Below are 21,830 nucleotides of genomic sequence, written 5' to 3' on the forward strand. Positions count from 1 at the left end.
CACTCATGAGCGAGAGTGGCGTGAGCTCAGAGTGAAACTCACCAAGACCCAGGTACTGGCATTTTTCGACCCTGCCAAAGAGACTAAGATCTCCACCGACACGAGCCAGGCTGGCATTGGGGCAGTACTCCTCCAGTGGGACGAATCCTCCTCCTGGGCCCCAATTGCATATGCATCCAGAGCCATGACACCTACTGAGCAGCGATATGCTCAAATCGAAAAAGAATGCCTGGGCCTCCTCACAGGGATTGAGAAATTCCATGATTACGTGTATGGACTCCCCAAGTTCACGGTCGAGACGGACCACAGGCCACTGGTTCACATCATCCAGAAGGACCTCAATGATATGACGCCACGGCTACAACGTATCCTCCTCAAACTCCGACGCTACGATTTAGACCTGGTCTACATCCTGGGCAAGGTGCTCATTGTGGCCGACGCACTCTCTCGCTCCATCACCACGCCGTTTGAGAAGTCGCACTTTGTCTGTCAGATAGACGCTCATGTTAAGTTCTGTGCATCCAACTTTCCGGCCACTGATGAAAGGGTCGTGCAGATTCGTCAGGAAAGAGCCAGGGATCCTTTACTCCAGCGGGTCATGCGCCATCTCACGGATGGTTGGCAAAAAAACCAGTGTCCACAGTTCTATGATATAAAAGATGATCTGGCAGTAGTCGATGGCATACTAATGAAACTGGACAGGATAGTAATCCCACAGAGTATGCGAGAGCTTGTCCTCGGCCAACTCCATGAGGATCACCTGGGGGTCGAAAAGTGTCACCGTCGAGCCCGAGAGGCAGTATATTGGCCTGGCATCAATCAGGACATCGCCAACACTGTCCTCAATTGCCCTACGTCCCAATGGTTCCAGCCGGCTCAGCCGAAAGAGACTTTGCAGCCGAATGAACTGGTGTCCTCCCCATGGACCAAGGTTGGCATTGATCTCTTTCATGCAAAAGGCCGGGACTACGTCCTCCTCGTGGACTACTTTTCTAACTACCTCGAGGTGGTCAGACTGACTGATCTCACATCAGCAACAGTCATCAAGGCGTGCAAAGAGACCTTTGCCCGTCATGGCATTCCACTTACGGTCATGACTGATAATGGCCCGTGCTTCTTCAGTCAGGAGGGAACGGATTTTGCCCGACAGTACAATTTTACGCACGTCACTTCAAGCCCCCACTACCCCCAGTCGAATGGGAAAGCTGAAAAGGGGGTCCACATTGTTAAACGACTGTTGTGCAAAGCTGCTGACTCGGGTTCAGATTTTAACCTGGCACTGCTAGCCTACAGAGCAACTCCTTTGTCCGCTGGCCTTCTCCCCAGCACAGCTGCTAATGAACCGCACACTACGGACGATGGTGCCGGCAATCCACATCCCGGACCTTGACAATTTTCCGGTCCTGCTAAGAATGCAACAGTCTCAGGCCCAATGCAAGTCGGCGTATGATGCTCACGCCACAGATCTCTCTGCTCTGGTCCCTGCTGACCGAGTTCGTGTCCAGCAACCCTAACGGTGGCTGGTCTGCCACAGCTGTGGTGGTTAAGCAAGTGGTCCCCAAATCATTTCTCATTCGCATGCATGATGGCTCTTTTCTTTGGCGTAATAGGCGGGCACTGCGGCTGCTTCCACGCTCGACACCTGAACGTGATGTCCCACCTCGCCTGCTGACTCCTCAGGACGCACCCTTCCATAAGGTCACCAATCTGCCACTTTTTTTACCACCCTCTACATTGGAGGCAGCTCTGCCCATTCCAGTGCAGGCGGCCCCTGACCCACCCTTGAGGCGGTCAACCAGAATTCGTCGCCCGCCGCAGAGACTGAATTTATAGACTGAATGTTGCATTGCCTTGTGCTTCGTTTACACATCTGTACATATTATTTCTTCCTAATTTGCTGTATGCCCTCTATCTGCACTAGACACCTTCCCATGTAAATACGTTCATGTACTTTGTATATAGTCAGGCTCCTGCGCATGTAAATACGCTCACATACTTCAGGCTCCTGCACACTCTCACTATTTATTGACCTGTACACATTTTTTTTATAAGGGGGGAGATGTCATAATATACACTCAAGTATATGATGGTGCACAGACAGACATTGATTGACACACAGGATGACCAATGAACACACAGAACACAGCAGGCAATCTCCAGACAGGACAGAGCCACTATAAAGCCAGAGGGCACTAGTTTTCCCGCTCTCTCTCGGGATGCAGCCTCTGAGACAGTCCGAGCCCGTGAGCAACAACTAGAACATCCACCATGTGGTAGTAAGATAGCCTGGTCAGGTTAGCCTCAGGTCTCCAGTCAACTCAGCATAGTGTCAACCCACAGTTAAAGTATGTATGATAGTTAAGAGTTCAATAAAATCGAGTTGCATTTCTTCAAGTGTTGGAAGCCTGTCTCTCTCACTACTGCAGTAAATGCAGTCCTCGCAGACCCAGCTTACCCAAAACATCAGAGTCATATTGGATTAACAACGTTAACTCTGATACACTTGTCCGCGGATGATGCCAGACCTGCTGAGTTACTCCGGCACTTTCTATGTTTTATTTCAGATTTCCAGCGCCTGCAGTACGTTGCTTTTACAAAATTATGTTATGTATTCTGAACAAAATTGTTGTGCCTGAGAACAGCTCCCTCATTAAATGTTTACTCAAAGGATATTGCAAAAATTAGACAGGAAAGCAATATGACAAGTAGATGAATATTGAATCGTCAATATTTCACCATGATAAGCTGAGAAAGAAAGTCCCTGCAGGCATCCACGTACATTGTGTCAACCTCGTCTCCATTAAATAACATTCACGGAATAGATTTGGGTTTTGTGAAGGTTCTTACTCATCTAACTGTCAGAAGATTTCCTTTCTCTGAAACTTTAGTTATTGACAAGATGAGTGCATAAACGAGTGAGATGAATGGGTGGGTTGGAATTAAGCACAGCCAAGAAGGAGCTAGTACACTTTGGTAGCAAAAAGGAGATGGAGGGAAGAAAATTCTGCAACCACTCAGCAGGTCAGGCAACAATAATGGAGAGCGAAGTGGAGTGAATGGGCGGGGTTCTCCGGATTCCCAGCTACATGTTTATCGGCGGTGGGAGACGGCGCGCTGTTCGCTGGCTGTCAATAGGAATTCCCGTTGAAAGCCACCCACACCGCCGGGAGAGCCACTGGTGGGCATGCACTAACCACCTGACCAGAGCATCCCACCACCAACGAAAGGCTAATGTTTAAGGTCAATAGTCTACCATTGGGCTGTGCCATCTCTCTCTATTCTATTCCACTCTATTTCTCTCTTCAGAGAACCCTGCTGCATATTTTGGCATTTTCGGTTGTTAATTCAGATTTCCAGCATCCGCAGTATTTTGCTTTCATACAATTGGGAAGAGGGAATGATCTAACTCTCACCGGGCGAGCGATTCGTGGGCAAATTGGCTGCTTTAACTGGCGGCGTGTGGCACAGTGGTTAGCACTGCTGCCTACGGGCGTAGAGGACCTGGGTTTGAATCCCGGCCCTGGGTCACTATCTGTATGGAGTTTGCGCATTCTCTCCGTGTCTGCGTGAGTTTCGCCCCCACAACCCAAAGATGTGCAGGTTCGGTGGATTGGCCACTCTAAATTGCCCCTTAATTGGAAAAAAAAATTGGGTACTCTAAATTTTAAAAATATACATTTTTTAAAAATGGGTGCATTAAGCTGTTCATTTAAGAATACATTTGCATGCACTGTACTTAATTGACAGCATTAGCCCATTGGTTCCCTATCCTCCGCAGAATGCTGGCCGCTTCCTGAGGTGGATCCAGATTGTTGTCCAGCTTTGATGTTTTATTTAACCTTGAACTGACTGTCCAGAGATATACTGTGAACAGTTATGGTCCCCTTATCTAAGGAAAGATATACTGGCATTAGAGGCAGTTCAGAGAAGGTTTGCTAAGTTGATCCTGGTTATGGAGGGATTTTCTTATGAGGAGAGATTGATTAGAATTTTAGAATCCATATAATGTAGAAGGAGGCTATTCGGCCCATTGGGTCTGCACCAACTCTCCAAAAGAACACCCTACATATGCCCTCACCCCTGCCCCATCTCCGTAACCCCACCTAACAGTTGGACTCTTCGGGGCAATTTAGCATGGCCAATCCATCTAACCTGCATATCTTTGAACACAGGGAGAATGTGCCAACTCGGAATCGAACCCAGGTCCCAGGTGCTGTGTGGCAGCAGTAGCAAATACTGTGCTACTGTGCCACTACGGTTGGCCCTATACTCATTGAGTCTAGAAGAATGAGAGGCGGCTTGGTGACGCGACGTGGCCATTGAATCTTGTGAAGGCCTCTTAAGAGATTTGCGACACTGGAAATGTCTCGCGAGATTTAACGGTATCTTGCTGGGTGAGGTCCACATATTTAAGTGAGCCATAATTACTCACTTAAATATGTTTACGCCGGATTCTCTGGACGCCCGGCAACTAACCGTCGCACCTGGGACACCTCGCCAGGGCACCATTTAGCACTGATTTCCACAAATGTGTACCAGTCTTATCAGCACCTGTGGGGGTCCCCCAGGCCATTTAAAAACCCAGAGTGGTCGGGCTTGAGACAGGCTGGCTCTCCCTCTGACATCCGGACATCTTGGCAATGCCAGTTTGACACCTTGACAGTGCCACCCTCGCAGTGCCAAGATGTCCGGGTGCGAGGTTGCCCGGGATCGGACCCAGGGTGCCTGGCCCATAAGAGATGGGTGAGGAGAGGGGGCTCGATGACTCCGGAAGAGGTAAGTTGGGTGCAGTGGGGAGGTGGGGGGGGGGGGGGGGGGGGGGGGGCGAGGGGAGGGCAGGAGCCTGAGGGATAGAAAGATTGGTGTAACATTCGATAATGGCGCCCGGATCTACGAATACTCTTCCTGCAGTGGCTAGCTGAGCTCGTCAGTACAGGAAATGATGTAAGTGAGGCCTTCCTGGGGCATTCCCTGCTGAGGCCAAAAACATGGCAAAGTGCTGTTTAAAAAGTGGGATCTTTCTTAGTGCTGCAGAGTCTCTATTAACCAGGCCCGATATTTCCTCTTGTAGGAGAGTCAGGAACCAGAGGGCATACATAATCTCAGAATAAGGGTCTCCCATTTAAGACAGAGATGAGGAGGAATTTGTCTCTCAGAGGGTAGTGAATCTGTGGAATTCTTTACTGCAGAAGGCTGGAGGGGCTGAGTCATTAAGTTTGTTGAAGGCCGAGATAGACAGATTTTTAATCAGTAAGGGAATCAAGGGTTATGGGGATAAGGCGGGACAGTGGAGTTGAGGATTATCACATCAGTCATTGAATGGGTGAGCAGAGGCGATGGAACGAATAGCCTACTTCTGCTCCTCCATCTTCCTTATGTAAAGGGCTGGTTTAGCACAGTGGGCTAAACAGCTGACTTGTAATGCAGAAGAAGGCCAGCAGCGCAGATTCAACTTCCGTACCAGCCTCCCCGAACAGGTGCCGGAATGTGGCGACTAGGGGCTTTTCACAATAACTTCATTGAAGCCCACTCGTGACAATAAGTGATTATTATTAATCCTCTCCATCACCCTGATCATCTGCCTCCACCTGTCTCCGCCTATACCACAGTCCACCCTACTGCTGAAACATTGATCCAATTCTTTGTTACCTGAGGAATCAACTATTGCAATCTCTCCGAGACAGTCTTCCACTTTGTATCCTCTATCAAATTCAGCTCATCTAAGATTCTGCTGCCTGCATCCTGACTTGCACCAATCTCTATTCACCCATCATCCCTGTGCTTAACCAACTACTTTGGTTTCCGGTCTGGTAATGCCTTGATTTTAAAATATGTCTTTTTGTTCACAGCTTCAATGGCCTTGCTGCTATCTGTGTAATCTTCTCCAGTCCGATTGTCCACCAACAACCCTGAATTCTGGCCTCTTCTGTATCTCCACATTCCTTCACTCCTTCGTTGGTAGCCATGACTTTAACTGTCGAGGCCCATAAACTGCTCTGGAATTCCCCTCCTAAACTGCTCTGTCTCTACCTCTCTCTTCGTCTTTTAAAATCCAGCTCTTTGAAGAAGTTTTTGGTCACCAATTCCAGTATTTCCTTACGTGGTGATGGGTCACATTTTATCTGATAATGGTCCAATGAAACACCCTGGAATGATTTACTGCATTACAGTGTAGATACTGAAACTGTTGTTGAGGGAGGAGAATAGATAATCAACAGGACTTGGGGTTCCAGAAATAGAAGGCCTTAAAAATCAGTGGTAGGGTTCTCCATCGGCCGTTGCTGAAATCGGGAAACATAATTGGGCGGAGATTCAGTTCCGATGCAGAAATCGCATCGGGCGCCGATTTCACGCCAAATCACAAATCTCCATCGCCTCGACAGGGGTGTCAATGCGTCCCGGAACGCACATACAGTAAATACCGTTTGCATATCATTAGCGGGCCTAATGCAGTATTCTCCGGGGACTCCGCGATTCTCTGCCTCCAATGGGTTGAATTCCCGACGGCGCGGTTCATTTGTACTTTTAAAAAGCAGCAAACCGGCGTGTGGCTGATGAGAGAGAGAGAGAGAGAGAGAAGGTAGGACATGGAGAGGCGCGACTGCGGATTGCTGGGCCGGACACTGAAAATGAAAATGAAAATCGCTTATTGTCACGAGTAGGCTTCAATGAAGTTACTGTGAAAAGCCCCTAGTTGCCACATTCCGGCGCCTGTCCGGGGAGGCTGGTATGGGAATCGAACCGTGCTGCTGACCTGCTTGATCTGCTTTAAAAGCCAGCGATTTAGCCCAGTGAGCTAAACCAGCCCCTGGACGGGCTGGGTGGGGTGGGGCCCTGCCAGCCGGAGGGGTAGGGGAGTGAAGGGGAAACGGGCCGTGTGCCTGGGACTGGGACCGTATCCATGCACGGACCACTCTCATGAAACAAACACAATTAAAAATGGCTAATTGTGTGTTATTCCAAGTATAAAATGGGCGGGATTTACCGACCAAACCGCTGCGTGTTTTTCAGCGGTGGAGAGGGCTTACCAGCGGGATTTACCGATCCTGCCATATTCCATGGGATTTTCCCGTGCCTGCACCCCTTGTCGGCGGGAAACCTGTGCTCCGGTGGGGGACCGGAGCATCCCGCCAGTACAAACAGCCGGTACATCGCGCACAATGAGTTACACAGAATGATGGTGAAACTTTATTGAAATGCAAAGTTTAGATTTAGGCATCTCACCCTCAGAACGAAGTATCAGCGTTGGGCATACCCCAGCCATGATTTACCAGAATAATGCGGGAAATGGACGGACGGCATTGTAATGAGTGACTGGGGGGGGGGGGGGGGGGAAACGTTAGAGGGATGATTTAAGTAAGAAAGGGAATTGATAAGGTAGGTGAGGACTGACTCCTGCTATCCTGCTAAAAGGGAAACCCAAAATGTGGGAATATATTCTTTGAATTGATGTTAAGCGAAATAAAAGCAGATTCAGGTGACAACAGCTCGAAAGAAAGGCTGGTGAAAACATGAGGAACGATTACCAGAGGCACAAAATCTAGAACCCCGCAACCGGGCCACGCCACCCCGACGCCAGCACACAATTCTCCATGGAGCGGAGAATCGGCACCATTGGCGCCGGCGCATTTAGCGCGGCACCAGTTGTGGGCCAGAGTACGCGGCTTGCCCGCCGATTCTCTGGCCTGGATGGGCCGAGCAGACGCTCTAAAAAGGCAGAGTCCCGCCAGTGCCGTCCACACCCTGTAGGGGCCAGAATCGGTACTCCCAGTGGCCGTTCACGCCGTCGTGAAACGCAACGGAGTTTCTGACATCGTGGACACTCTGCCGCCGAATGGGAGAATCCCACCCAAGATGCATACCTGGAAAGTGAGGATGCTCTCAGCAACATGAAGAAGGCAGGCAATTTAGACTGAAAATATCTACCAAGAAAAGAGCATATTTGATGTGCTAAATGGTCATGTACTTTACCTTATGGCACTAACGCTACATACCATCTTATTGGAGGTAAAATAAAGGTAAGAATGTGATGTGTTCTATAGCCCCAGGATCACATTGCTCACAGTTCGATAATTCAGTTTTGTTTGTCCTGAAATGCTGAACTTTTTTTAAAATATAAATTTAGAGTACCCAATTAATTTTTTCCGATTAAGGGGCAATTTAACGTAGCCAATTCACCTACTCTGCACATCTTTGGGTTGTGGGGGTGAAACCCACGCAAACATGGGGAGAATATGCAAACTCCACACAGACAGTGACCCAGAGCCGGGAGCAAACCTGGGACCTCGGCGCCGGGAGGCAGCAGTGCTAACCACTGCACCACCGTGTTGCCCCCCCCCCCCCAACCATGAACAGATTTAATTAGGTTGTCACAACATAATTGTCAGAAACTGAACTGGACTAACCTTATTAATACTGGAGGCCCCCTCTAAGTCACTCACCACCTTGACTTGGAAATATTTTGCCTTTCCTTCACTGTTGTTGGATCTCCCTCACTCACAGCACAGCACACGGACAGTGACCCAGAGCCGGAATCAAACCTGGGACCTCAGCGCCGTGAGGCAGCAGCACTAACCACTGCGCCACTGTGCCGCTTGCTGAATGCTGAACTGGCAGTTGCAAATGTTCCAATCACTTTTTAGCCTTTTGTTCCATGAAAAAAACTAATCAGTCTTTCTTCCCACCTTGGGCAGCTGAGACCTGAATATAAACCCTCACTGTTGGTACCAAGGTAATAGTGTATTCCACTGAACTGACCCAAAGTCCTAATAAAGGGAGATATTAGGGACGACACTTGATGTTCTTTCACGGTTGACCACTTATCTTGTTATCTTGTTCAAGCTGACGTGTTATACAGAGCTGTCCCTTTATGAGACAGCTAATTGACTGATGTTATGAATGTAGTTGACAAATTACTCTGGTTGTTCATAACGCCAGTGGAGCAGAGTCTTATGATGTCAAGATAAGTTCAAAATATTTGTTCTGAGCAGCATCTTAATTGGCATGTGCAAGTAGCCTGCAACGCAGTTTCCAATGCCGATATGTTGGAAACACATCCCATCATCCCATTCACCCAATATCCCTATGCTCGTGCGCCGGCTCCATGTATGCATTGGAATCCTCATTCCAATTTCAAATTCCTCCCATGGCCTCTTCCCCTCCCTGTAATCTCCTCTAGCCATGCAACCCTTTGAGATCTCTGCACTCCTCCAATTCTGGCCTCTTAAGCATCCCCGAGTTTAATTGCTCCGCCATTATCAGCCATTCAATCAGCCACACTAAGTTCTGAAATTCCTTTCCTAAACATCTCCACTTCCATCCCCTCTCTCCCTTATAATGATTCTTAAAACCTATCCCATTGACCAAGCCTTTTGTCACCAATCGTTCAAGTGGCTGGGTGTTAAATCTTGTCGGAAAGGGTTGCTGTGAAGTGCCTTGGGGTATTTTACTAGGTGCTGTTTAAACACAAGTTGTTGTTGAATCACTAATCTTTATTTTTAAAACTGATTTGAACAATCTCCTGAACTTAGAGGAGTATGCTCTTCCAGTTTCATATTTCAAAGCATTCATGCAAAATTATTTGAATATTTCCATGTTTCCTCCCAGACTTTTCCAGTCCACACTGAGGACATTATTAATGAACTGAAAGCCATGCTGATTTTTCTTACCCTCATTATTGCTTAGCTAATTGGGCCAATATTAGCAGCATGTTGCATGGAAAGCCTGAGGTGGTATTGTCTGAGAGTGACAAATGGTTGCTACTGAAGGTGGGATTAGGGGCTGGATTTGGGATGTTAGGATAACAATCAGGGATTTCTGTATTTTATATGGCCAAAATCTCCGAAGCAGTCATAGATGCCAAGAGTACACGTGGACTAATGTTCATTAACTATCTCAGGGAAGATTACAAATTATCCTTTTGATAAAATACTCTGAAAACAAAAGAAAACGAATATTACCAAAGATCTTCTCTATTTTTTATCAGCTTACCTTAATTTTTTGATAACTTGGTGAAAGCAATTGGGTTGGAGGGCTCATGGACCCCTCTCAAGCCTTTCCCAATGCTCCCTACACCCATTTATTGTTCAGTATGGACTACACGGCCAGTTTCCCCATACCCCACCTGGAGTTGCGATAACCTCCAATTGGCATTCCTTACATGGTACAGCTTGGATTTCAGCATGAGCAGAGTGCAGGTTGACACCTTTATCATACACCTTTGTGGCTGTCAGCATTAGTACTGTCGTGATCAGTGCCACTTTACCACAGGGTGACAACAAATTAATGTCATCCCCTGAGTCTAAAGGAGAAATTTCCAATTTTCAATCATCCCATTCCTTGGCTTAATTAGCAAGAAGGCAGATGCATAAAGAAGCAAAAAAAAAATAAAGCTTTTCAACAAGCTGCACCGATCATTCTTTACTCAAAGGTAAACGTTCGTTTATACTTTTGCAGGTGCCTCCTAGAGGGAAATGTCAAGTAAGTCAATGACCAGTAATGTGACCAATAAAAATGACCCCAAGTCCATCAACTCCAGAGTCTTCATTGGTAACCTAAACACAGCCATTGTGAAGAAGGCAGATGTGGAGGCCATCTTTGGCAAGTACGGCAAGATAGTGGGGTGCTCTGTACACAAAGGATACGCGTTTGTGCAGTACGTGTTTGAACGGAACGCCAGATCAGCTGTGGCGGGGGAGCACAACAGGATAGTGGCTGGGCAGCCATTGGGTGAGTAATAACACAAAGCTACGTGGAAGGAGAGAATTAAAGAAACCATTTTCACATGAAAGCTTCTGGTCTTATGTGATTGGCAGGTACCCTGTTGATGAGAATTAACAGTGATATGACTGTGACTCATATTCGGATTAGCAGTAGACTTGCTTTTCAATCATTGTGTTGGATGTTGTCCTCCTTTGCACCATTTCTCACCCTTCTTCGACCAACTTCTTTTGTCTCACATACATTTAAGCACAGGTTAATGGGGCAGCACGGTGGCACAGTGGTTAGCATTACTGCCTGCGGCGCTGAGGACCTGGGTTCGAATCCCGGCCCTGGGTCACTGTCCGTGTGCAGTTTGCACGTTCTCCCCGTGTCTGCGTGGGTTTCACCCCACAACCCAAAGATGAGCAGGTTAGGTGGATTGGCCATGCTAAATTGCCCCTTAATTGGAAAAAAATAATTGGGTACTCTAAATTTTTTTTAGAAACACCGGTTAATACCCAGCAATTTGCTGAGCATAGATATTTAAAACTTTGGGCAAATGAGACTTCAATCATGAATAAAAACTGCGAATGCTGGAAATAAGAAGCAGGATTGGCACCATCTGTGGCGATAATACGCTTCTCAGGACCTTTCTTCAGGACAAAAGAGACAATGTAATAGATTGGAAACAAGTGAAAGAGAGGATGGGGTGAGGAAGAATGAAAGGTCTGTGATATAGGGAAGGGTGGGAGAGATTAACTGTCAAAAGATTTATTGGGACTAAAGGCAAAGGGAGTGGAAATGATTGCCGTGAAGAAACTAAGGGTGACATTTTCTGGTCCCACCCATCCCGAGACCAGGAATTCCTCCTTGAGGTCAACAGATCTTTCTATAGTCTGTCAAATTTTCCATTCCCCTGCCTGCCCTCCCAATCCTCCTCCCCACTGCCCGCAATGATACTTGTAGTGGGCGGGACTGGAAATTTTACCTCAAAGGAGTGGGTGTGAATGGAGAATAAGGAACCAATGCGTCTAAAAGCAAGAGGAAACATGACCGAGTTTATGGTCTGAAGTTGTTAAACACAATGTGCGTGTCCAGAAGGCTTTAAAGTGCCGAATTGGAAGGTGAGATGCTGTTCCTCCAAATTTTAATAATCTTTATTGTGACAAGTAGGCCTACATTAACACTGCAATATAGTTACTGCGAAAAGCCTCTAGTCGCCACACTCCGGCGCCTGTCCGAGTACACAGAGGGAGAATTCAGAATGTCCAAATTACCTAACAGCACGTCTTTCAGGACTTGTGGGAGGAAACCGGACCACCAGGAGGAAACCCACGCAGACACGGGGAGAACGTGCCGACTCCGCACAGACAGTGCCCCAAGCCCGGAATTGAACCTGGGATCCTGGAGCTGCGAAGCAACAGTGCTGCCCACTGTGCTACCGTGCTGCCCACAATTGCGCTGGACTTCACTGGAACAGTGTAGCAGGCCGAGGATGGAGGTAATCCTGCCCCTGGCATGCTTGCCATTCTAATTTTCCATCTTGCTCTCACATGGATATCTCCATCCTCAGCATACTGCATTGTTCAAATGAAGAAACAACACAAAATTGATGAACAGCACCTCATCTTCCGATTGGTACAGCTGCCTGCATTCAACAATTTTAGAATGTAAACTCGGACCCCGAATCTTGTTTTTCACGTTTATTGCTGTTGGGCACAGTTGTTCACTGTCCAACAATTCACACCCACTCTGGACAAGTCCCCAAGGTAAAGCAAAATACTGTGGGTGCTGGAAATCTGAAATAAAGGGGTGGATGCTCCACGGCCACTACTGGTCGTGGGGTTCCTGATCTGGCAGAGAATCAAGTGTCGGGCAAAAAATGGGATTGGCACCCTGGCCCCATGCACCAATCCTCTGCCGGTGAAGACAGCAAGCCACACGCCCGTGCGGGGGCAGGATGCAAATGAGTCATTTAAATCCATTTGCATCTGATAAAGGGGTGGGAAACCCGGTTCTCCACCCGCTGTGATGCTCCGGCCCTCTCGGCCAGGAATCACGTGGGATTGGTCCAAGTATTTTCAAGCACGGCCCTGATGCAATGGACCCCGTGGTGGGTTAAAGGTGTAAGGATTTGATGATGGTGCCTCCAAAGGCCAGTGTAGGGCCCTTCTCCTCCCCACAATGCAAATCCTGCCCACCACATCCTCCAGCTCCCATCAACGCTCCAGCAGGCCCAACAGACACCTATTTCAGATCCCCAAATCAGAGACACCCCATCAGTGACCCCAATATCAGAGGCCCCCACCTCAGAGAACCGCCCCCATCACAGAACCCCATCAATCACCTCTGCCTGGGAGATAAAGAGCACTCCAGACAATAGCGTGAAAAATCATTGACTTTTCACTTACCAAACCTTCACACCTGCTGCCTCAGACAAAAGTATTGAAAGCAGCAGCTGTCATTTCATCGAAAGCCAAAACACACACCGCAAGGCTTTGCTCTGCGAGGCTTCTATTCACTTTCAAAGAGAAGTAGCTTTTAGTAGACTGTAACTGACAGGGTAAAAGCTTCCAGACAGCCAGATGTCTGGATTGTTTGTTTTCATTTCCCTTCATGCTTGAATGCATCTCAAGTACCCTGCTGTGAAGCTAACCACAATGTTTATAATTATTTAGCTATGATTTGCAGCTCCTCACCACATCAAAACAAGTCAAGAGCTTTCTGCTGAGAAAAAGAGGAAATTAAAGCACTTAGCTCCTGGGAGCTGCCAAACACACTGAGTATTTCCTCACTGTTGAGTTTTGGGGGCTATTCTCCAATATGGAGCCCAAGTGTTCGCACCGTCGTGAGCGCCGTCACGTTTCACGATAGCGCGAACCGGGCCCTGGTATGACCGATTCTGACCCCCACAGGGGCCAGCATGGCACTGGAGCGGTTCACGCCACTCCAGCCTCCTTTTGCGGCACAAATGGGCACCGCGCCAACCCGCGCATGCGTGGGGGACTTCTTTAGCGGATGACCCCGACTCAACATGGAGTCGGTGTTCAAGGGTCAACCATGTCAGAAAGTAGGCCCGGGGTGGGGGGGGGGGGAGGCCGGTCCACCAATTGGTCTGCCCCCATCGCAGGCCAGACCCCATCGGAGGCACCCCCCCTCCCCAGTGAAGGAGCCCCCCTACCCCCCCACAGGCTGCCCCCCCCCCCGACCGTTCGCCCAGAGTTCCCGCCGGCAGCGACCAGGGTTGAACGACGCTGGCGGGACTCTGTCATATCGGCGCGGCCGCTCGGCCCATCCGGGACAGCAGCCCAAGGCTGGCGCCGTGCCAAACGCGCCGGCGCAAATGGCACTGATTCTCCGCACCTCGGAGAATCGCGCGCCGGCTTCGGGGTGTCGTGGCGCCGTTGCGGCGATTCTCCAGCCCGGCGCGGGGCTCGGAGAATCGCCCCCTTGATATCTGCACAAATCATTTGTTCCTTTATCACAGCTATTACCATTCCCTTTGGCTATTGTACCATGGAATCATTTCTCACTTATTTCTCCAGGAATTCACTGGCGGTGGGAGTCTCTGATCCCACCAGCAGCATAAACCAAACTGTGGGTTTCCCGGTGGCGTGGAGTGGCTTCAATATGAAATCCCACACACAAGTGGCAGGAGCAGAGAATCCCGCGGGCAGCGAAGAGCGCGCTGCCTCCCGCCGTCGAGAAACACGAGGCCGGGGGACCGGAGAATCCCGCCCAAATCCTCCCACCCTCCACACTATCACAAACTTTGTCCTACCGTCCCCCCTCCTTTTAACTTGCTTAAAAGTTGTAAGGAAAGGTTCTGCCAGATCTGCTGAGCATTTCCAACGCTTTAAGAGTTTTTATTTCTGATTTCCAACAGTAATTTGCTTTGATCTCGGTGAAATTTCAACCTGACTTCAGTCACAATTTGTTACCATTGAGCACCCGTGCACTGGGTTGGGGGGGGGGGGGGGGGGATGTTGCAGCTTCCATAACTTTGGCATCTGGTTAAATGAGTTCAAAGATGTCACCAGCTGGCAACATAATTGAGATCACTGTCTGTTTGTAAAAGTTTACAGGAATATGTATTTAAGCATGCGGTCTCATTTATCACCAGAAGCTCAAGTTAATGTCTTATTGTTGCTGCTTCCTCTTATTTGTTTGCACTCTTTGCAAAGCGAGCTTTCCACACACTAATTTGTAACCTCCTGCTAAACACTTTTAGGCAGCACGGTAGCATGGTGGTTAGCATAAATGCTTCACAGCTCCAGGGTCTCAGGTTCGATTCCCGGCTGGGTCACTATCTGTGCGGAGTCTGCACGTCCTCCCCGTGTGTGCGTGGGTTTCCTCCGGGTGCTCCGGTTTCCTCCCACAGTCCAAAGATGTGCGGGTTAGGTGGATTGGCCATGCTAAATTGCCCGTAGTGTCCTAAAAAGTAAGGTTAAGGGGGGACATAGACATAGAACAGTACAGCACAGAACAGGCCCTTCGGCCCTCAATGTTGTGCCGAGCAATGATTATCCTACTCAAACCCACGTATGCACCCTATACCCGTAACCCAACAACACCCCCTTTAACCTTACTTATTAGGACACTACGGGCAATTTAGCATGGCCAATCCACCTAACCCGCACATCTTTGGACTGTGGGAGGAAACCAGAGCACCCGGAGGAAACCCACGCACACACGGGGAGGACGTGCAGACTCCGCACAGACAGTGACCCAGCCGGGAACCGAACCGGGGACCCTGGAGCTGTGAAGCATTTATGCTAACCACCATGCTACCGTGGGAGTTGTTGGGTTACGGGTATAGGGTGGATACGTGGGTTTGAGTAGGGTGATCATGGCTCGGCACAACATCGAGGGCCGAAGGGCCTGTTCTGTGCTGTACTGTTCTATGTTCTATGTTCTACTGTGCATTGTGAGAGCAAACGTCCCTTAGGTGCCAGGAGGAACAACACCTCCACATTTGTCATTGTAGCTGATAAGCCAGATATGGGAGGCACTGGTATTCTACAGAGCTTTAAGGGTTGTGATGGGTCTTCGGTCCTGGAAACCTGGCAAGAGTCATGCACAGGCCCAGATACTGAATGATGAATGAGCCCTTCGAGATGCAAATAATGGACCTGTGCAACAGCGGAGAAAGCTTGGTAACTCTGGAGCCTAAAGCAGCCACTGACAAGGAAGTCCTTTCAACGTCGTGATTGATATGAAAGCTGAATTAAGTCAGTACCTCTCAACATTTGTATTGACCGGACGCAGTGATTTTTTGAATGGTCACGTGCCTTGTGCATTAGGCACAAAGTAATAGGATTGTTCCTGCGGTCTACCATCCTAGACAGGGAACTTATTGATTGTTTGGTTTTTGTATGCATGTGTTCAGCTGCTGCATTGTGTCCCCGCTTTTATCCCATTGAAGGGTCAAGAGCCACAGTGCCAAACATCAGTGAGGCTGGAGAAAGCCGTGATTTCAATTCAATATTTATACAGTGATGTGGTTTTTATAAGGCTGAATATTGTACAGTGAATGGAAGCCTGAGGGAGCTCAGGAGCTAGCGAAAGATTTGCCTTCTGAATTGACCAGTTCTGTCCATTTTCACTGGCAGTAATACATGCAAAGTCAAACATATTGAGCCTTAAGTCATGCGACTGTGAATATCCATTATCAGGTTAACCTGTTACAAGTTTACCATAATTTAGCAAAGTTGCAGCTTAATTCATCTGCAAACAAGGTGCCACTGTACGAATGAAGATATGCAATACCCTAAAGCAGCACGTGACCTACAACACAAGGCAGAGCTTCATATCAGTGAATTAGTCCACTAGAATAATTACAGCACCATTTGGTATAGAGGTGGATTTGGCCGGTCACTCAAATGATCCCTTTAACTAGTTGATTTGTAGAGATGATTCCCACATGTTAAACTGCCCAGAACTGCCTGGCACATCATTAAAAAAAGGTCATAAGATCTTATAGCACCTACAGGGGGCCAATTATGTCCATGACAGCTCTTTGAAGAAAGCATTCCAATTAGTCCTACTCCTCTGCTCTTTCCATGTAGTCCTGCACTGTTCTCCTTTATCAATAACCAACTTTTCCTTCCCACCATCTACACTTCTAATTTAATAAATTGTGTTCAGTAACGTGATGGTGGGATGGGGGAGCATATAATTGTATCTTCACTGATTTTTACAGGATGAAAATCAGGCAAGCTTTAGAACACCCAGAGCGCAAGGATGACCACCTTCCCCAAGTTCAGTCCGATACCAGCGTCCCTGCGAAATTACCGGCACGGTGGCACAGTGGCCAGCACTGCTGCCTCACTGTGCCAGGGACCCAGGTTCGATTCCAGCCTTGGTTGGTGACTGTGTGGAATTTGTTATTTCTCCCAGTGTCTGCCTGGGTTTCCTCCGGGTGCTCCGATTTCCTCGCACAGTCTAAAGATGTGCCGGTTAGGATTAGCCATGCTAGTTCGCTAATGTCCTTTGGGGAAGGAAATCTGTCGTCCTTACGTGGTCTGGCCTACTTGTGACTCCCGACCCACAGCACCTTTGTGTCGAAAGGTTGGGTGGGGTTACAAGGATAGGGCGGGGGAATAGGCTGCTCTTTTGGGAGGTCAGTGCAGATCGATGGCCTCCTTCTGCACTATAGGGATTCTATGATTCTAATACCGCTTGGCACTAACTCCCAATGTAAAAAGCTCAGATTAATCAGCTCCTCACAGTTCCCAGAACCACTCATCAGCGCAGTTGGTCAACACCAGAATCAAGCATCAAATTGATCACAACAACTAACGGACGACCTGCATCTCAGGCTCAAATGGTTTTGAGCCTCAATATTGGCGGGGGGGGGGGGGGGGGGGGGGTGAGGTTGCATAGCAGGATTGTCACTGGACTAGTAATCCCAAATCCCAGGATAATAGTCTGGGCACCAAGGGTGCAATTCCCACCACTGCAGATGGTGAAATTTGCATTCAATAAATATCTGCATTTAAAAGGCTAATGAACCCATTGTCCATTGTTGTAGAAACCCATCTAGTTCGCTAATGTCCTTTGGGGTAGGAAATCTGTCCTTACGCGGTCTGGCCTACATGTGACTCCCGACCCTCAGCAAAGTGGTTGACTCTCAAATGCCCTCTGAAATGAACTAGCAAACCACTCAGTTCAGTTCAAGGACAATTAGGGATGGCCAATAACTACTGGCCAAGCCAGCGACACCCACATCCCATGAATGAATTTTTAAAAAATGACATGATTATAACACATGAACGCATGATCTGTTTTTGTGCAGGTCAAGCTGCTACATAAATAGTGTACCGATGTGGTCGACTGCATTCTCACTGTCATTCGAGCAAGCAGCCTGTATTTTCTAGGAGTTCAAGACAGTCGTGACTAGTTGTTACATAATGGAGTCAGAATGGATCTGTGCTCCTGCACATTAAGACCAGTTCCAACGTCAGCAGTGTTTTCAGTCTGGGGTCATGTCGATCTTCCTCTGCCTGTACCAAGAATTATTTTGCAATTTCACTTTAATTTATTCTGTGTTTCGTCTTTTTTAATGTGACTGATTTCTCATTCACGTTCCAAAATAAGGAAGCCTGCCATACCAGACGGAAACATGGTTAAACCCAGCTGGAGAACAATCTGTTCAAACCAAAATATTGGCGTGCATTTAGTCAAGAGTTGCAGGGAACTTGAATCAGGAAATCTCTACTCGTATTACAGGTTTATTAAACTAGATTCCTGGCACAAATATTGGCACAATATTTCTTTCGATTATAAACGGATGCAAAGATTTTGTACAGAACACTTAAATTACTAGTTTGAAATGGACGCTAAAGTTTAGAGTGTGTGACAAAACAATACCACTAATATAAGCCAGGTGCTGGGTTTTAGCAAGAAGTGTCAGATCACCTTCAGGAGGCAGCCTCTGCCTCTGCACAGCATTGCAACACATACCTGAAGTCTGGTGTGAAGCTACGATTATAAAGTTCCCCAGTGACCCACCGTGAGCATGCCAAGGTTTCTATTACCTTTTTATCAGCTTGAAAATTTCACGAGCATGCTGCCACAAATTCGTGCAAGCGTGTATTCAGGTTCTGTTGAGTCTGGGCAGAGAGCAAGTCAATAGTTAGTCTGTGCAGAGTCTGCACATCCTCCCTGTGTGCGTGGGTTTCCTCCGGGTGCTCCGGTTTCCTCCCACAGTCCAAAAATGTGCAGGTTAGGTGGATTGGCCATGATAAATTGCCCCTAGTGTCCAAAATTGCCCTTAGTGTTGGGTGGGGTTACTGGGTTATTGGGATAGGGTGGAGGTGTTAACCTTGGGTAGGGTGCTCTTTCCAAGAGCTGGTGCAGACTCGATGGGCCGAGTGGCCTCCTTCTGCACTGTAAATTCTATGAATCACTGTACCGTGGCTCACTCGGCCCCATAATTACAGCCACATGCCTGCATTATAACTGCTGCCGAAAGTCTTAGGCCTTTTTGAGGGGGGAGGTGGGTGGGATAGAGAACATATTTATTCCTCTCGCAATGTTCACAACAGTTCCTACAAGCCAAACCCACGTAAGCTATTCCTCTTTCAGGATTTGTGCTTAGAGGTCTGATGCAGTAGCAGACAACTTTAACAATAGAACTGCGGCATAATTCTGCAGGGCTCATATTGTTCAAATCTGACATTCATATCAAATGCACTGGCTCATAAACCTATTTATATTTGGAGAACCAAAATACAAGAGGATTCAGCAAATGGGAAGAGGACAGCCAAGAGATTAAACGTGTGTTTGTTGTTGACCACCACACAAAGGTGGTAGATTCATTTCAAATGTAACTCGAGGTGGGTTGTTACAGGTTTGGCTTGAAGAGTTGGGGGCTTTTCTTCACGCAAGCTCAGGATGTTAAAGGGTGATCCATTTGGTGGCCTTCAGAATTATGAAGAGTTATGACGAGCTGATCAGTAAAATAGTTTATTTCATGAAAGAAATGAAAGGGAAGGTGAGGGAACAATTCTTTCGCACAGAGGGTGGTTGAAGTGAAGGATTTTCCATCGCTAACCATTGTTGAAGCAGAGAATGTAAACTGATTCTGAGGGGAGTTAGATTGTTGTTTGAAAAGAAGGCTATTGAAGGAGATGGTGACCAAGTAGAAGGATGTCTACTGTTGGGAGAATTACAGTCGATGGAGGTAATTATCAGTTTGTGTGCTGAAATTTGAACAATTCCATAAAAACAACATTAAATAGAAATTGAATCAAAGGCCTAGATTTTCACAATGGCAGAGGAGGCTGAAATCTAGCTGCCTCCAGACTTGTCTTATGTTGTTAGCCAGGGTTAATGCACAGATCAGACCTGGTAGGAGCAGGTCTTAACTTTACAGAGTCCTTCGGGGAGATGGGGCTCCATTTTGAAGAGGTTGGGTACCCCTTTGTGTTTTGTCCTGGGACACTTTTGTGGAGAGGTAATGTGCCCTATGGGAGAGGACAGGTGCCCTTTACGATTGTTGAACGTGGATAGAACTGTGTGGAAAAGATGCATAAACTTATTAGAACTGCCAAAAGAACTGTCGAAAGCAGCTGTCAAGCTGTCAAGGCATTAAAAACTCCGACACTTTAAATGTTTGAAAAAGATGTGGGGCGGGATCCTCCAACCCGCCGCACCCGTTTTCAGGTGCAGCGCGCCCCCGCCCGCAGCATGGTTTCTCCATCCTGGCAGCCAGCCAATGGGGTTTCCCAATGTGGGCTCCCCCATGCCGTCGGGAAATCCATGGCCGTGAAGGATTGTAAATAGTTGAAGGATTGTAAATGCAGTAATCTTTTAATATTTTTTCAAAGTGTCAGGCTCAGATTGAAAACCGGCGTGTAGTTCTCCATCTGTACAGACCTATTTTCTCTACAGATCTTGAACCTCTCCGAGTAAACAAAATGAGTGGGCAGGGTGTACACCGTCACTCAGGTGGGGCACGGCCAGATAGAGCCAAAAGGCCACATACACAGATAACTTGCTTCAGCATACTCCACATCTTAAAGGATGCCCCGATCAGCACCAAAGTGAAACCCACCCTTGCCGCCACCCCTCACCCCAACCCACCTCCAATACCCACCATGTGGTGGAGGCAGGCTATTGGGTGCAGTGCTGGACCAAGTTCTGAGGAATGAATCCGGACAGGTGTTTGAGGTGTTGCATTTTGAGGGGAGCATTTTAGTAATAGCGGCCACAACATAGCACAATTTAAGATTGTTATGGAAAAAGAAATAGGCACGTTTTTTAAAAAAACGTTTTGTTTTGGGGAGATTTAGTCAAATAAGGCAGAATCTGGCCAAGTTAGACTGGGAAGAGTTACTTGTAGGGAATTCTACAAAAGAGCACTGGAGGGCATTCAAAAAGAAAACAAGCAGGGTACAGGCCCAACATGTTCACTCTCGGGTGATAAGAAGGAGTAACAAGCCCTGAGAACCATGGATGACCAGGTTTATTCAGGGTTCGATGGGGAGAAAAAGACTGGCTTTTAGCAGGTTAGAGGGGAGCAAATCAGCAGAGGAATTCGTGGAGTTACAAAAAGTGCAGGGTGGAGCTTAAGAAAGCGATTAGGAGAGCAAAGCGGGGCTATGAGAAAGCTCTGACTGGTAAAAGTAGGGAAAATCCCAAGATATTTAATAAGTATATCAATGGGAAGAGGCTAACCAGGGAAAGAGTTGGGCCCATTAGGGACCAAGGGGGCAATCTGTGGGTGGAGCCAGAGACATTGGTAGCGTGTTGAATGAATACTTCACATCTGTCTTCACCCAAGAGAATGAGGAGACAGGTATGGAACTCAAGGAGAGAGACTGTGAAGTTCTTGAGCAAATTGTCACAGGGAGTGACAAGGGGTGGAATTCTCCGAACCCCCGCAGGGTCGGGGAATCGCCCGGGGCCGGCGTAAATCCCGCCCCCGCCGTGGCCGGGATTCTCCGCCACCCGGGAATGGGCGGGGGTAGGAAGCACGTCGCGCCGGTCGGTGGGCCCCCCGCGGCGATTCTCCGGCCCGCGATGGGCTGAAATCCCCCCGCTGTCAGGCCTCTCCCACCGACGTGGTTTAAACCATCTCTGGTGCCGGCGGGAGCAGGCGGCGCGAGCGGGCCCTGGGGTCC

General features: G+C 48.1%; 1 protein-coding gene across 8 annotated transcripts in view; it reads left to right on the forward strand.

The window, feature by feature from the left end:
- The window catches only part of LOC119971491 (RNA-binding Raly-like protein), a 1,731,169-nt gene that overhangs the window by 783,921 nt on the left and 925,418 nt on the right, over positions 1-21,830 (forward strand). For all 8 annotated transcript variants that reach the window (XR_005461849.1, XR_005461852.1, XR_005461853.1 and 5 more), the window contains exon 3: positions 10,456-10,728. Coding sequence is in view for 1 of the 8 variants with exons in the window: in XM_038807076.1 (XP_038663004.1) it covers positions 10,473-10,728 (256 nt within the window). In the remaining 7 variants the exon portion in view is untranslated. The remainder of the gene's footprint in view (positions 1-10,455; positions 10,729-21,830) is intronic.

Source organism: Scyliorhinus canicula, chromosome 9, assembly GCF_902713615.1.
Source record: "Scyliorhinus canicula chromosome 9, sScyCan1.1, whole genome shotgun sequence".
NCBI classification, from domain to species: Eukaryota; Metazoa; Chordata; class Chondrichthyes; order Carcharhiniformes; family Scyliorhinidae; genus Scyliorhinus; species Scyliorhinus canicula.